This window comes from Aspergillus pseudonomiae (assembly GCF_009193645.1).
Source record: "Aspergillus pseudonomiae strain CBS 119388 unplaced genomic scaffold BDV37scaffold_101, whole genome shotgun sequence".
In the NCBI taxonomy this organism is placed as follows: Eukaryota; Fungi; Ascomycota; class Eurotiomycetes; order Eurotiales; family Aspergillaceae; genus Aspergillus; species Aspergillus pseudonomiae.
The window spans coordinates 71,003-85,884 of record NW_022476093.1 but is presented as its reverse complement, the minus strand read 5'-3'; the positions used below and the strand labels follow the sequence as shown (position 1 = coordinate 85,884).

At 48.5% G+C, this 14,882-nt stretch overlaps 6 protein-coding genes across 6 annotated transcripts; 4 read left to right on the top strand and 2 right to left on the bottom strand.

Moving 5' to 3' along the window:
- Positions 1-137: 137 nt before the first annotated feature.
- BDV37DRAFT_290423 (ribonucleotide-diphosphate reductase subunit RNR1) lies at positions 138-3,487 on the top strand (the record flags this gene model as incomplete). The annotated part of the gene is made up of 4 exons (XM_032088711.1): positions 138-156; positions 293-450; positions 508-1,448; positions 1,504-3,487. 4 exons carry the CDS (start codon positions 138-140, stop codon positions 2,948-2,950), a joined length of 2,565 nt encoding a protein of 854 aa, XP_031936548.1. The 3' UTR covers positions 2,951-3,487.
- BDV37DRAFT_287792 (alkaline phosphatase-like protein) lies at positions 3,381-6,336 on the bottom strand (the record flags this gene model as incomplete). The annotated part of the gene is made up of 6 exons (XM_032088161.1): positions 3,381-3,871; positions 3,943-4,834; positions 4,912-5,610; positions 5,697-5,982; positions 6,039-6,083; positions 6,143-6,336. 6 exons carry the CDS (start codon positions 6,334-6,336, stop codon positions 3,381-3,383), a joined length of 2,607 nt encoding a protein of 868 aa, XP_031936547.1.
- Positions 6,337-7,092: 756 nt separating this feature from the next.
- On the bottom strand, positions 7,093-8,784 carry BDV37DRAFT_287791 (pyridoxal phosphate-dependent transferase; the record flags this gene model as incomplete). Its single annotated transcript, XM_032088160.1, has 1 exon — positions 7,093-8,784. The coding sequence occupies one exon, from the start codon at positions 8,782-8,784 to the stop codon at positions 7,093-7,095; it is 1,692 nt and encodes a 563-aa protein (XP_031936546.1).
- Positions 8,785-8,899: 115 nt separating this feature from the next.
- On the top strand, positions 8,900-10,128 carry BDV37DRAFT_290410 (RTA1 domain-containing protein). Its single transcript, XM_032088710.1, has 3 exons — positions 8,900-9,248; positions 9,317-9,409; positions 9,467-10,128. The coding sequence occupies exons 1-3, from the start codon at positions 9,050-9,052 to the stop codon at positions 10,045-10,047; spliced, it is 873 nt and encodes a 290-aa protein (XP_031936545.1). The 5' UTR covers positions 8,900-9,049; the 3' UTR covers positions 10,048-10,128.
- Positions 10,129-10,518: 390 nt separating this feature from the next.
- On the top strand, positions 10,519-11,832 carry BDV37DRAFT_290406 (uncharacterized protein; the record flags this gene model as incomplete). The annotated part of the gene is made up of 4 exons (XM_032088709.1): positions 10,519-10,576; positions 10,633-10,937; positions 10,999-11,286; positions 11,345-11,832. 4 exons carry the CDS (start codon positions 10,519-10,521, stop codon positions 11,747-11,749), a joined length of 1,056 nt encoding a protein of 351 aa, XP_031936544.1. The 3' UTR covers positions 11,750-11,832.
- A 481-nt stretch (positions 11,833-12,313) lies between these two features.
- Positions 12,314-14,383, top strand: BDV37DRAFT_275452 (cytochrome P450; the record flags this gene model as incomplete). Its single annotated transcript, XM_032085399.1, has 3 exons — positions 12,314-12,350; positions 12,584-13,593; positions 13,673-14,383. 3 exons carry the CDS (start codon positions 12,314-12,316, stop codon positions 14,381-14,383), a joined length of 1,758 nt encoding a protein of 585 aa, XP_031936543.1.
- Positions 14,384-14,882: the final 499 nt, after the last annotated feature.

The following is a 14,882-nucleotide window of genomic DNA, read 5'->3' as shown; positions in this document are numbered from 1 at the left end:
TCATCTTCAAACGACTTTGCCTTTGCTTTTTCTTCATTCCAGAGCCTTAGTACTTCATCCGTTCAGTAATACTATTATACCCTGTTTCTTATCATCTTCTTCACGTATCTTCCGAGCTCTCCCCTCTACACGTCAAAATGTTTGTCTACAAGAGAGGTATGCATTGATCTCCTTTAGTTCTTTCTAAGTTCGGACCTAGACCTGTATTCTGCTACCAAATGGGACCTTTGTCGTGTTTCGTCCGAAACCTTGCCACCGACTTGGACACCTGCTAACAAACCGTGATTATTAGACGGACGCAAAGAACGCGTGCAGTTCGACAAAATTACTGCTCGTGTGTCGAGGCTATGTTATGGTCTTGACCCTGAGCATGTTGACGCTGCTGCTATCACCCAGAAGGTCATTTCTGGTGTTTATCAGGGTGTCACCACTGTTGAACTTGACAACCTGGTATGGCTCCGCAGCTCCACAGATAAACCGACGCAATATACTGATGGGTTTGTGTAGGCTGCTGAGACTGCGGCATACATGACCACCACACATCCAGACTACGCCATTCTTGCTGCTCGTATAGCTGTTTCGAACCTTCACAAGCAAACGAAGAAGCAGTTCTCCCTGGTTATCTCCGACCTTTACCACTACATCAACCCAAAAAATAAGAAGCCTGCCCCAATGATATCAAAGGAAACGTACGAGATTATCATGAAACATGCCGACGAACTCAACTCAGCTATTGTGTATGACCGTGATTTTAACTACAACTTTTTCGGCTTCAAGACTCTTGAGCGGTCATACTTGCTGCGGATCGATGGAAAGGTTGCTGAACGCCCTCAGCACCTTTTGATGCGTGTCGCTGTTGGTATTCACGGTAATGACATTGAGAAGGCTATCGAGACCTATAACTTGATGTCTCAGAAGTATTTCACCCATGCCTCTCCGACTTTGTTCAATGCCGGTACCCCTCAGCCTCAGCTTGCTTCATGCTTCCTTGTCGATATGAAGGAGGATAGCATCGAAGGTATTTATGACACGCTCAAGACTTGTGCATTGATCTCTAAGACCGCTGGTGGAATTGGCCTGAATGTGCACCGCATTCGTGCTACCGGCTCTTACATTGGTGGTACCAATGGTTCCTCCAATGGTATTGTTCCTATGCTTCGGGTGTTCAACAACACTGCCAGATATGTTGACCAGGGAGGAAACAAGCGTCCAGGTGCTTTTGCCATCTATTTGGAACCTTGGCACGCCGATGTTTTCGAATTCCTTGATCTCCGCAAGAACCACGGTAAGGAGGAAGTGAGAGCTCGTGATCTCTTCTATGCTCTCTGGACTCCGGACTTGTTCATGAAGCGAGTTGAGGCCAACGGCGAGTGGACTCTCTTCTGTCCTAACGAGGCCCCTGGCTTGGCCGATGTTTATGGTGACGAATTCGAGGCGCTCTATGAAAGGTTAGACACACTCCCCTCCAATCCAAATCAGAAGCCCGTACTGACAAGAGTGTAGATACGAAAAGGAGGGCCGTGGCCGCAAGACCATCAAGGCCCAGAAGCTCTGGTATGCCATTTTGGAGGCTCAAACCGAGACTGGAAATCCTTTCATGCTGTACAAGGATGCCTGTAACAAAAAGAGTAACCAGAAGAACCTGGGAACAATCCGCAGCTCCAACCTCTGTACTGAAATCATTGAATATACTGCTCCGGATGAGGTTGCTGTTTGCAACCTTGCCTCTCTTGCCCTTCCCACCTTCGTTGATGCTGCCCGGGGTGAGTATGACTTTGGCAAGCTCCACGAAGTCGTGCAGGTGCTGGTTCGTAACCTGAACAAGATCATCGATATCAACTACTACCCCGTCCCTGAGGCCAAGAACAGCAACATGCGTCACCGCCCCATTGCTCTCGGTGTCAATGGTTTGGCTGATGCCTTCCTTGCCCTGCGTTTGCCATTCGACTCGCCTGAGGCGAAGCAGCTGAACACTCAAATCTTCGAGACCATCTACCACGGAGCTTTGACTGCTTCATCTGACTTGGCCAAGGACTTTGGAACGTATGAGTCGTATGAAGGCTCTCCCGTCTCCCAGGGAATCCTTCAATACGACATGTGGGACCGCACCCCCACTGATCTCTGGGATTGGGACGCTCTCAAGGCAAAGATCGCGCAGACTGGCGTGCGCAACAGCTTGCTAGTCGCACCTATGCCGACCGCAAGCACCAGTCAGATCTTAGGTTTCAACGAGTGTTTCGAACCTTACACCTCCAACATCTACTCCCGCCGTGTTCTTGCGGGTGAGTTCCAGGTCGTCAACCCTTGGCTTCTCAAGGACTTGGTCGACCTTGGTCTGTGGTCGGACAACATGAAGAACCGTATCATTGCTGAAGGTGGTTCCGTCCAGAACATCCCTAACATCCCCGCAGACATCAAGGCTCTCTACAAGACGGTGTGGGAGATCTCCCAGCGTTCGATCTTGCAGATGGCGGCAGATCGTGGTGCCTACATTGACCAGTCCCAGTCGCTTAATATCCACCTCAAGGAGCCGACTATGGGTAAGATCACCAGCATGCACTTCGCTGGCTGGAAGATGGGCTTGAAGACCGGCATGTACTACCTGCGTACCATGGCCGCTTCGGCTCCCATCCAGTTCACCGTGGACCAGGAGGCCCTCAAGGTTGCTGATACCAACGTCGCTCGGGCCAATGCTTCTTTCCGGAAGCGGGCCGTGGGTGCTGCATCCAACACATACTCCGCTGTTCCTCGCTCCCCCACCAGCGAGACCAACGGGCAGGCCAATGGCCCTGTTGAGCCCAGCCCACGTGCGGAAGAGGCCACCAACGGCGACTCTCAGAGCGAGGATGAGCAGAAGACGAGCGAGGAGCGCGAGAATGACATCTATTCTCAGCAGGTTCTCCAATGCAGCATTGAGAACAAGGAAGCCTGCGTGATGTGCCAAGGTTGAACATATTCTATATAATGATTGGGTTTGCAAACGGCGTGCGGTTCTGGATCTGATGTTTTGTTTGTGCGTATTGATATCATGAGTTTGATGGATACTGGGTTTTGATTTTTCTTCTACTGTTTATTTCGTGGTTTTGCTGTTCTTCTATGAGTTGTCTGACATGCATGTACTCCAAAAAACCTTGACTGGTTTGTGTCTTTCTATTTTCAAACGTCCTGGGACGGTCCTAATGGCAAAATGTGACTTAGAATGGTTAGGAATCTAACGTTTGTGCTTTATTCATGGAGAGGTTTGTGGTATTCACTCGGGAACCGATGGGGGCCATGTAGGAGTAGGAGATATCCATCGCCTGGCTCCCCGGAGCTTGAGGTGACTTGCGTAGTCGAGGTACTGTTACATTCTGAGCCGTGAATGGCTTCCCGTCGCGCCATCACTGGGGGAAGGCCGCCGCCATGCGCACTACAATGGGAAGACCCATGTTAAACAAGAGATGAAAAGGGATTGTCCACAACAGGGTGTACGTAAACTTGGGCGCCATGACCGTCCAAGTAAACGTCTCATCCCGAAGCAAGAAGCATGCAATCATCACGCAAAGCAGGCCATACGCTACAAAGGCACTCCGAAGCCCCATGTGCTCGGTAAAGCCACTGCCATGGTTCCCTTTACCTTTGACGGTGGCCATTCTGGTGCCAAGTAGTCGCAAGCCGTTGCAACTCCACCAAATCGGACCGGCGTAGTTGCTGCAGAAAGTATGCACGGGACTCAGGAGCCAGTGGTGGGCGTTCAGACCGTTGAACCCGTCTGTATATTTCAGCGTAGCAATGGAGTTGGTATTTCCAATGGCAAAAAATGCGCTTTGGCCGAACAGGACTACAGATACACAAATCTGAAATGCACTGAGAGTAGTCGCTGGGAATGACACTGTATGTATGTATGGCAAGATAAGCACATATTCTCCTCGTCATTAGTTTATGCAGAATTGTAACACTCACAAAGTGACTCGAGTTGCAGCCTGTAGACGAGAAACAACGGTATATTCACCGGGGTGGATTGGATGATTAAATAGACATTCAGGATTTCGAGAAGACAAGTGGTAACGTCTATAGTAGCGATGTTGCGAGGGGGACTGATACCGCCTTTCTTCATCGTCACCGGTTTCTTGGCCCTGAGACGCAAAGGAAGGTAGATGAACCCGCCAAGTAAGCAGAGAAAAACCGACCGGGCCACTAAAGGGGGTTCTAGCCGCTGAAGAAAGCTTTGCAGCCACCTCGGCGCGCAGTTCATCTGGTCCGGGGCGTTTCTAATCGCAGAAGCTAGCTCGAAAGTCAAGGCAGCAAGCGATATCACTCCATGAGCTAGCGCAGTGCAGAAAACCTCTGTCGACGAAGCGTTTAATATCTTCTTGAGTTGCATAGTGAATTTGACTGATGTCGCAAGGAAGGTGGCTGCAAGCAAGGCCTGAAGATAACAAGGATGTCTGCTGAGAAAATCTTGAACGTCGTATACGTCTCCAAGCTTTGCTTTGGGACTATGTACCCAGGACTGCGAAAGTAATTGCAATAAGAAGGGCAATAATTGGACCAAATTAGGTGCGCGAGAGTGTCGGCTGGCGATGAATACTAGGTAGCCTATCCACAGGGTAGAGGCCCAGAACCAGAAGTGATGCTCGCTCTCCACAATAGACTGGGACATCATTGAGAGCCCATAGATAGTGTAGAATAGATTGAATGTGAAAAAGTTCCAGTTAAGCAAACTCAATGAGTCACAAGCATAACAAGAGAGCAAAAGCGCAATAAATGCAGTTAGAATGCCGCAAAGAAGAAGGGAGACTCGAATGGTTCCTACTGTGGCGGTCTCAATGACTTTCTGGATGCGATTGCCAACCTAGAAATATGTGTTCACCGGACCCATCAGTTTTGCGTCTTGCACATCGCGGTTTATTTTGACGGGTAGGATTTTACCTCATAGAGATCTGCTAGGAATTGCTTGTCGGGATGTTGCTGGAAAAGATTATCCCAGGAACCGCGCGGCCCAAACCCTTCGGGGGAGCAGGCCCCTTCAGGAACCATGTCAGACATATCGGTGATACAGTCGTTTGTGCAAAGCAAAGCCCGGAGATGCTTAATATTGCCAAGGATTAACTGAACCCGATCCACCATATCCTCCCAAAAAGGTAGAAGCCCTGGAATGAACATCCCAATACTGTCATTAGGTATGGGAATCCCCAGAAGCCCCGCAATAGTAGGTACAAGATCAACTTGTCTGATGCCCGTATAGTAGTCAAACATACCCCCACTGGGTGTTGTAGGAGATTCGTAGCCGTGATTGATGGACTTCATGTGCGGTGATATGAACATCATTGCGGCCGATATTTCAGGGTCAGACCCGCCACCATGGCCTCCTAGCTGATCCATGCCGTGATCACCACCAACTATAAGGAGGGTTGAGTTTAGATGGGCCTCTTGTTCCAGGCTTGTATATATTTTCTGAACAAGATCATCCATTTGCTTTTGCTTAGACGCCATAAGGTGGCTGTCAGCACCGCCCATGTGCCCAATATGATCGATCCCAGGAAGATGAAGGACCATGGCGCTCCAGTCATCACGATGAAGCTCATCCAAGGCAGAGGCGGTGATATTTATATCAAGGGAATGAAAGTCCTATACACCCTTCAGTTTCTAAAGTAACCAGGCCCGCCTCGGCTTGATATCATTGGGAAAGAATTACGTCGTATCTAGGGACTTACTGGAACGAACAGTGGTGGGTGGAAATGGCCCCGATCCCAGAGATCAGGAAACAGTTGCGCCCACGTATCATCCCCGTAAAAGAGTAATTTGCCCTTCCCCGTAGCTTTAAGACGTGCCAGCCATGTGTCCCTCCTGTCAGGTCTACCAGGGCCATCATCTGCATTATTAAACACATCAAGAAAACTGGAGGCTGAGCCAATCGTCATAGCCATGACACAAGATCTTGTCAGACTAGGCGAGCCGGTTTTCACTGTGAACGGCATGGCGGCACCCAGGCGGATCAAACTTGAATGCGTTAGCCAATATAAGGGCTTGGGCTGGACATGTCGACGAATGCGTACTTCTGTGTAAATTCAAAGTTTGAATCGGGGCCATAGACAAAATCACTGCCAGGGATTTAACATGGGTCTCAGAGAGGTTGTCGTTGGTGCACGTTTCTAAATACCTTCGCAGTGCATCGACTATCATGAAGACCACTTTCTGGAAAGGTGCGACTTCGGATATCGCTCCATCATCTCCCAAGACTGCACTACCTGATGAGGGTGGTATGGGTCGAAAAAGCCCTGCGGCGAATACAATGGTTGATACGAGAATGAAGGCATTTGAGAGGAGAAGAAGAGCTGTGCGGAAGTGCCCCATTGTACCGGGCTATCTCCCCGATGATAAAATGAGAGACTGAAGGGCTCGTGGCGCCGGAAGATTCATGTGTTTTATTGTTAGTTGGCGTGGTTGAGAAGGCGATACATGGAGAGTGACAGTTATCCATGATATGGATCTACCGCCCATACATGGAGACCAATTGTCCCAATGTGATCAACTCTCAATGATGAAAATGAGACTTCGATGAGGTAATTAGAAGGGGCGATCAGTAGTAAAGGGTAAAAACCTTGCATACAGCGCTCGGACACCCCCAGCTGGGGGATTGGTATTGTGGCTTATCAAGGGGTGAAGTAACTTTGGAATTATGACATGTCTTCGACCTTACGCAAAGCACCCGCATACGTATATGAAAATTCTTTCTTCGATGGCTTGGTCCCGTGGAATGCTCAAACTAGGGGCGAGGAGAATTGTGACCTATCCGAGGCTAGAGAAAAAAGGATGTTTATGGTGAGCCGAGGACATTACACTGGTACCATAATGATGTGCCTCTGGAAGAACCCACCTGTAGTCTAAGACGTCAGAATCGAAGGTGAATGAGGAGGATGGCGTTGGAAAACAATCAAAGGGATGTATCTGAGTGTGCAAAAGCATATATTGACATTGTCAAGTAACCTGCGAACTCATACTGCCAAGCCCCAAATCCTTCCTCTTGAGACGCCTAAGCGTAGATATGATCAATGCCGGAGAGAGAGAGAGAGAGAGGCCCTATTGCAAACCAGTTGCATTACTCTTCCTTTATAGAAGACGATGGACATCTTCTGGTCCATATCGAATCACTTCTTCTAATCTCCAGATAGAAGGCACAGCTTTTCCACCCGTTGGTTTGGCCTGAGGACGTAGCCGAGTAGGAAGACCACGGGAGAGCTTGAGCGTCAAAATATTGCCAATCTCGTTACAGGCCGTCAAGACCCTATTCAGATCCTCTAGATTATGCGCAGCAGACACGCAGAAACGAACGCGACACTGCCCAAGTGGAACGGCAGGATACGGAACGACGACAACCGAGATCCCACATTTCAGCATCATTCGTGAGAATGCGGTCATCTTCCCCGGGTTATATAGAATCAATGGAATTACCGGGGAATCGTCATGGCCATAGACTATAAACCCCAGCCTCTTCAAACCTAAGCGAAGGTAATAGGCATTGAAAGCTAAGCGCTGGAGTCGCTCCTCCCCCTGACCTGGTACCAACTCTCCGGTTATAATTCGAAGAGCAGCTGATATCTGTGCTAACATTGCTGGGGCGATTGCTTCACCGTATACCACGCCTGCATTCACAGCTTGCAACTTGTTCACGATGCCCCGATCCGCTGCAATGTAGCCTCCGATAGCTCCGAATGATTTGGTCAGGGTGCCCATCATAATATCTACTTCCTTCGTATCAATGCCAAAGTAGTCACAGACTCCACGACCATGGGGACCGATGGCCCCGATAGAATGTGCTTCGTCCATGAAAAGGTAAAACTTATAACGATGCTTCAACTCAATAATGGCGGGAAGGTTGCAAAAGGTCCCCTCCATGGAATACATCCCTTCAACAACAACCAAGATCTTGTCCCACGGACGGTAGCCGATAGACGTCGGCTGGCCTTGGGAGATGGCCTGTCGGAGCCTTCTCTCTAAGGCCTTCATATCGTTGTGTTTAAATGTAACGATCGATGCACCAGAAAGGCGAGCACCAAATCGCAGCGAGGAGTGATTGAGCTCATCCGAGATGATCAAGGAGCCTCGGCCCACCAATGCTGGGAGGATGGTCGCGTTGGTGCCGAACCCAGCTGAGAAAACCATTGCCGCATCCTTGTGGACGAAATCGGCCACCAGCCGTTCAACCTCGACATGGAGGTCAAGGCTTCCCACGTCTGCCCGCGTGCTACTGGCGCTGATGCCATACGTGCGAATCGCCTCTTCGGCCCTGTCCGCGCAGGGGCCCTCGGACTGAGCGAAACCAAGATAGTTGTAGGAGCTGAGGTTTAGTGTCTGGGTGGTTGCGCCGGTGAAATGGAAGGTTCGATTATGGTCACTTGTTTCTCGGTCAATCAGAGTGATGTACCGTCCAGGAACACCTGTTGTGGGACGATCAAGACAATCAGCTAGTCTCACTTTCATTCGTCGTGTATAGACACTCTCTCCGGCGGTAAACCACGGCGCGTATCCATTCCACGGCCGTAGATGACGATAGTGTTTCTCACGAAAGTAACGGCCAAAAATGTCGCGGATGGTACCGATTATATGGATAACCATGTAACTTAGATATGTTGTGATGATATAGAAATATGGAGGTTGTTCAACAATTGGGTCGCTCCAGAGCCGAGCGGTATGGTGACTCGAATACCGGTGGCTGGCATGACTGATGGGACCAAATTGCGTGTGCTGCTTGACCTGAGGATGTTCCTGATTGTCATACCACGTGGGTTTCCAATGATCCATCGTGCGCTGCTGGCTCAAAGACAAGAACACGTTCTAATGAACGAAATATATAATCGTGCAAAAGAGGGAAACTCGGGGCAATCTGCATAATCGGTTGAAATTTGTATCCATCCTCGATAGATCACATACTCATGCAGCCTTCTGAATCATGACCATGTCGAATAGGGAAGCCCCCTTGCTTGATGATCTTTTTAAAATTCACGATCCAAGCACAACCTGCGCCTAAATCGGCTCCGACGTCCTCCCTCAATCCCAAACCACTACAATGACCGATTCTCCAAGCGATCTGACAGGTGGCTGCCATCCCCTGATAGATGGATACAACACGCCGTATGGCTATCTACCTACATTGGCTCCAGCTGCAGCATTCTGCGTATTGTTCGGCCTCTCAGCAGGCATTCATATGGTACAGGCAATATGGAAACGAACTTGGTGGACACTGCTCTTGACAGTGGGTTGCATCAGTAGGTGTGGGACTAACTCTAGGGGAAGCAATCCTACTTGACTTGGCTAACCCTGTATATAACTATAGCCGAGGTTTTGGGATGGGCTGCTCGTATCTGGTCAACTCAATGCCCCTACAATTTGAATGCATTTCTGATGCAATTCTCAACTCTCATCATCGGTAAGCAATGTCACTCCCGATACAAAACATATCAAAAAATAACAAGAAACCATTCAGCTCCCACATTCTTTAGCGCTGCGATTTATATTTTCCTCGGATGTTTCGTGCGCATCGTGGGACGGGCCTCCTCATATCTTGGCCCCAAATCCTATCTGTGGACATTTGGTATCTGCGACATTATTTCCATCGTCATCCAAGGGGTAGGTGGCGGTATCGCCTCTGCGGATTCAAAAAAGATCGATGGTAATCTCGACAATGGGTCTCATATTATGCTAGCGGGGGTAGTCTTCCAGTTGTTCTCCATGGCAATATTCATGATATGCGCATGCGATGTCTTCTATCGGGTTTATTGCCACGACTTACCCGTGCCTAGCGGATCAGCCAACCTCTGGCTTGGAGTGTTGGTATCTACTACAACTTGCATCTTTATTCGGTGTATTTATCGCACAGTGGAGCTGGGCCAGGGACCGGGAGGATATCTTCTCCTACACGAGAGCTATCTGATCTCCTTTGATGCAGTAATGATGGTTCTCCTGGTGGCCATTTTCGCCATCTTCCATCCGGGCTGGCTCGTATCGAAGAAGGAATTTATACCTCTCTGTGAGGTTCAGCTATTGGATAGGGAAAGCAGGTCGTGATAGCAGTAGCGAAGTGCTAATTAGACATTGGTTTCTTGGGAAGTTTTTTTTTTTTTTTTTTTTTGAACCAAAAAAAGCAAAAATAAAAATAAATCCTCTCCCCATATCGCCTGGTCTAGCTAATTTTTGTGGCGCTCCTGGGGTTGTCGTTTAGTCTTTCAGATGTATCATAAATATTGCAAAAGGTTGTGCAGACCATATTTCTTTGGGGAGCTGAAATTCCACATCCCCGGTCTGCTCTCAAGTCTTCCAATCTAGTAAAGCTTATCAGCCCTGTTCGTCCTTGAAAAACAAAAGTTAGAGCAAGGGATACATATTGGTATGTCATTAGACCCCTTTCCGTGCTTTTCTTTTGGAAAGCTCATCCATTGTCGATGTTTATCCCGTTCTCTGTGCGGCTCTACTCAGGAGAGCGAGCCTGCCGATTATTGAATCCGATCCAGTCGAATATTTGCGTCAGGACAAATCGCGATGGTGTTCATCAAAGATAAAGTAAGCCTGCGAGAGCTCATTGCCTCAAACCAGCTGGGTAAGTCAATCTCCAGCACGAGGAATAAGATGAGTTTGGTGACGATTACCTGCTAGCGTGCTCTGTCTTGGTCCTCACCACTCATATATTTGGCGATATGAATGGCTTCATTACGGTCATCCGATCTCCATATTTGTCGTGGGTATCTGGCCCAGTCGCCGTACAATCCCGTCATATACTAGCCGATTGGGAGTTCTTATTCCTGTTCTGCTTTCTTTTTACGTTGGCCCGCTCTGTCATAGCCGTTCAAATCCTCCAACCGGCGCTGCGATATGCGGGGTTCGATGCCCAAGACTCCTCTCATCTGGCAGCCCTAGGGTGGAAAATACTATCCCGTGGCGTCCTGATGCTGTATGCCATGGTGGGTTGTAATTCTGAACCCAATAGTATTCCATGTCAAATAATTAATCTATTCTATGTAGGGCCTTTGGTACGAAAGCCCTGATCGTTTGAACCCTCAGTGGCTCTTTGACAACTGGCCGCTACACCCAATCTCCGAGTCAATGAAATATTTATTCCTGCTGCGCCTTGCATTCTATATCCATCAGTGTCTGATCATGGTTGTTGAGCCCATACGAAGTGACTTCACCTCGAAATTCCTCCATCATATTCTCACCTGTGCGGTGGTTATTGCCTGTTGCAATAGCCGGGCTTACTCCTTATTGTACATCATTCTCCTGACCGCTGATCTTGCAGATATCCTCCTAGCCGTAGGTGGAAACCAGACTGTCAGTATCACCAAGGATCATGTGCTAATAGAGTTGCTAGTTTGTTCAAATCCTAAAATGTCTGAACTATGAGAAGAGCCTCCGACTGTCCCTACTGGGCTTCATTTTTATCTGGATATTTACACGGCATATAATGTTCTTATATTTCCACTGGGTGCTTCACCATGCTCTACCTCTGGAGGGAGGCTGTCAAGTCGTGATTACTGGGGGTATGATGCTCAATCCTGATGATCCAAAGTGGGAGCAAATCACTCCCCAGACACAGCAAAACCGAAGCACGATATGCCTCTCGCAGGGCGTCAAACTGTCCTTGTCTGGTATCTCAATTGTTTTGCAGTTGTTGTTCTTGATGTGGACTGTCGAATTTGTTCAAATTGCGGTGTACATGCATCGCAGATGTGTCTCGAAGTGTGAGGAGAATGATACCGAAAGGAAAAGGCAGTAGGCGAGTACGAGCGGCGACACCATATGGATGTCATTTGACACTCTCTCTGAAGAAGATCCCTGTTGAAATATGTAATGTTCGAAATTCCTCGCGTATGTGCAGCTTCATTCTTGCCATGGCGGACATACTCTCGCATTCCTTTCTCATGTGAGGGGCCAAACCACGCTATCACTAGCAAGATTCGAGGCTCAATCCTCCGAAATGCACTGATAACGTACGCCACTTCTGTTGCACAACAAAACTAAAGTATTCTGTAATGATCTTGCCTGCGTGTATAGAAGTAGAGAAGATTTGAAATCATTAGAGGTGTCACTCTGCAGATACTCTGTGTTGAATCCTGCTGTCGCTTCATATGGGTTGTCTTTCTTGGGTTAGTCTTTTGAATGCAAAAAGCAATCTCAGTAAATGACGATCACATCCAACCTTCGAGGGCAGAATATGATGTGTCATGTCTCCGAACATCGGGTTTCATTGTCACCCTTACATGTATATAAGCTATGTTTGAAAGTCAAACACGGCGTGACTTTTGCTCCTGCTCAAGGTATCGCCCCTGGTTCATGCTATATGAGCAGTATAAACCTTGCAGCTTCTTTCCACAAGCGTGTGCGTTCCAATCTTCCGAATTTCTGTCTTTCTTTCTTTCTTTCTTTCTTTCTTCCTTTTCAATTTTTGGTTTAGTTTCTTATTCTATCTATAGCAATTGTGGATTCTGATTTCCGATTACGTATCTGGGGTTTCATACCTACCAAAATCTCCAACTTCATTACTTCGATGCCCAAACTAACAATATGCATCTCAATACTAATATCGATTCTCATTACGCGAAGCTCGCAGTCGGAAGTGCCACTCTTGGAGTTTTTCTCTTAATATTGCACCAGCTATGCCGCCGGCTGCTTCTCCCTAAGCCGATTCCCAACATTCCATACAATGTCGCAGCTTCCCAAAAGCTGCTTGGTGATCTCCCCGAGCTTAAAGATGAGATGGATCGAACCGGCGATATGAGATCGTGGCTTTTGCAGCAGACAATCAAATTACAATCTCCTCTCATCCAACTATTTCTCGATCCCTTTAGCAAACCAATTCTCATTCTCAGTGACCCGCAAGAGGCACTGGAGATTCTCCTCTACCGCAGTCGAGACTTTGATCGCGCCCCGATGCTTTATGATATCTTCTCAGGCTTAGCCCCCACCCATCATATCGGTATGAAGACTGGACCGGAGTGGAGAAGGCATCGTGATTTGATCCAGCATTTGGTCACCCAGCCGTTCCTCCAGGACACCGCAGGGCCTGCAATCCATGCGTCTGCCTCCCGTCTGGTCAGCCTTTGGAGGACCAAGGCGAGACTAGCCAAAGGTGCGGCATTCGCAGCTAAAAGAGATTTTCAATACATGATTATCGATGCCTTGATAGAGGTTTGTTTCGGGAAGGACTTCCCCAACAATGGAGTCTCGTCTCAAATCGAACTTCTCGAAGCAGACCACACACTGGCTCCCGATGTCAAACCTCAAACACCGATCACCTTTCCCGAGGCAACTCCTCATGAGTTCATCTGTGCCCATGAGAAGATTACCGAGGCCATTGAGCATTGCGGAAAGTCTGTATATCCCCGACAAATGTGGTGGGTGATGTCCAAGCTACCTCGTCTGGCCAATGCCCTCCGCATAAAACGCAGAGTGACCAGAGAGCGCTTAATAACGGCAGCCACAACCATCGCGCAGAAGATGCCCTTGGCAGATAGCTCTGGGGCATGGTCGTCCGCAGAGTTCATGGCTCACCACGAGAACAAGCTGTCGCAGCAGGAATGTCGACAGCCAGAATACATTTCTCCTCCAATGGAAGATGAAGTATGTAGTATCTGCAATCTTTCCCCCCCCCCCCCCCACCCTTCCAATCATATACTTATATATAACTGGTTGACTTTAGCTTTATGGATTTCTTTTCGCCGGGTCACATACCAATATCCTAACTCTAGCATGGGCGATAAAGATCGTCGCTGATAATCCCGTATCACAAAGTCGACTGCGGGACTCACTACGTGCTGGCTTCCCCGAAGCCGTGCTGGAAAACCGTGCCCCTAGTCCCTCCGAGATGACCTCTAGACAAATACCATATCTAAATGCGACTGTGGAGGAAATCCTGCGTATTTCCCCCGCCACCCTCCTAGTTGACCGGGTAGCGATTCGCGATACAGAACTTCTGGGGTACCATGTCCCGAAAGGAACATGCATCTGGACAATCCCAGCCGGCGCAGGATTCACCTCCCCAGCCCACCATATCAGCGAGGAGAAGCGCAATGCTTCCTCACGTTCCAACGCCAAACATAGCCGACGCTCTGCGTGGTCCGGGGATGATATTGCCCAGTTCATCCCCGAACGGTGGCTCCGGCCGTCCGCTGAGAAGCCCGGCGAGCTGGTATTTGACCCCAGCGTCGGGCCGACCCTTGCCTTTGGGGCTGGTCCCCGGGGTTGCTTCGGGCGACACCTGGCCTATCTGCAGTTGCGGATGACCATCGCCCTTTTCGTGTGGAATTTTGAGCTTCGGAAATGCCCGGACTCTTTGTCGAGCTATGATGCCGTCGATGGCCTTTTTCACAAGCCGAAGAGCTGCTATGTTTCTTTGCGAGAGCTATCCTAATGAATAGAACCTCCGGTCATGTAGTGGCGGGCAGTAGATGAACGATACATGTCACTGTATACGATTACAATCAATGGAATATATATTATCCAGGTAATTCCAGATTTCTATACTCTCTAAACTTATCAACTTACTATTTCAATGTATAGTAGGCTATATATAAAATTTGAGGTAGATAGAACTTCAATAGGCTAAAAATATTGAGCTTTTCAAAAAAGGCCATTTTGAATGCAATACCAAGCTGACCTGCCAAGTTACGTGACCCTGCTGCTGCCTTACCGAATAACGTGACTCCTCACCAGTTCGTAATTCTCGTACACGAAGCACCCTATCAAGTAAGGCCCGTCGTTCGCCAAAGCCCTAACCAGGAGAAAATTTCCTAAAGCTAGTACCAAAAGAGGGGTTTCCCTGCCCTAGCGTCTCTCACACATCGATTGCCACCATATTTGAAGTTACCAGCTCAATACCACTCAATACTAGCAGACGAGAAACAAATACC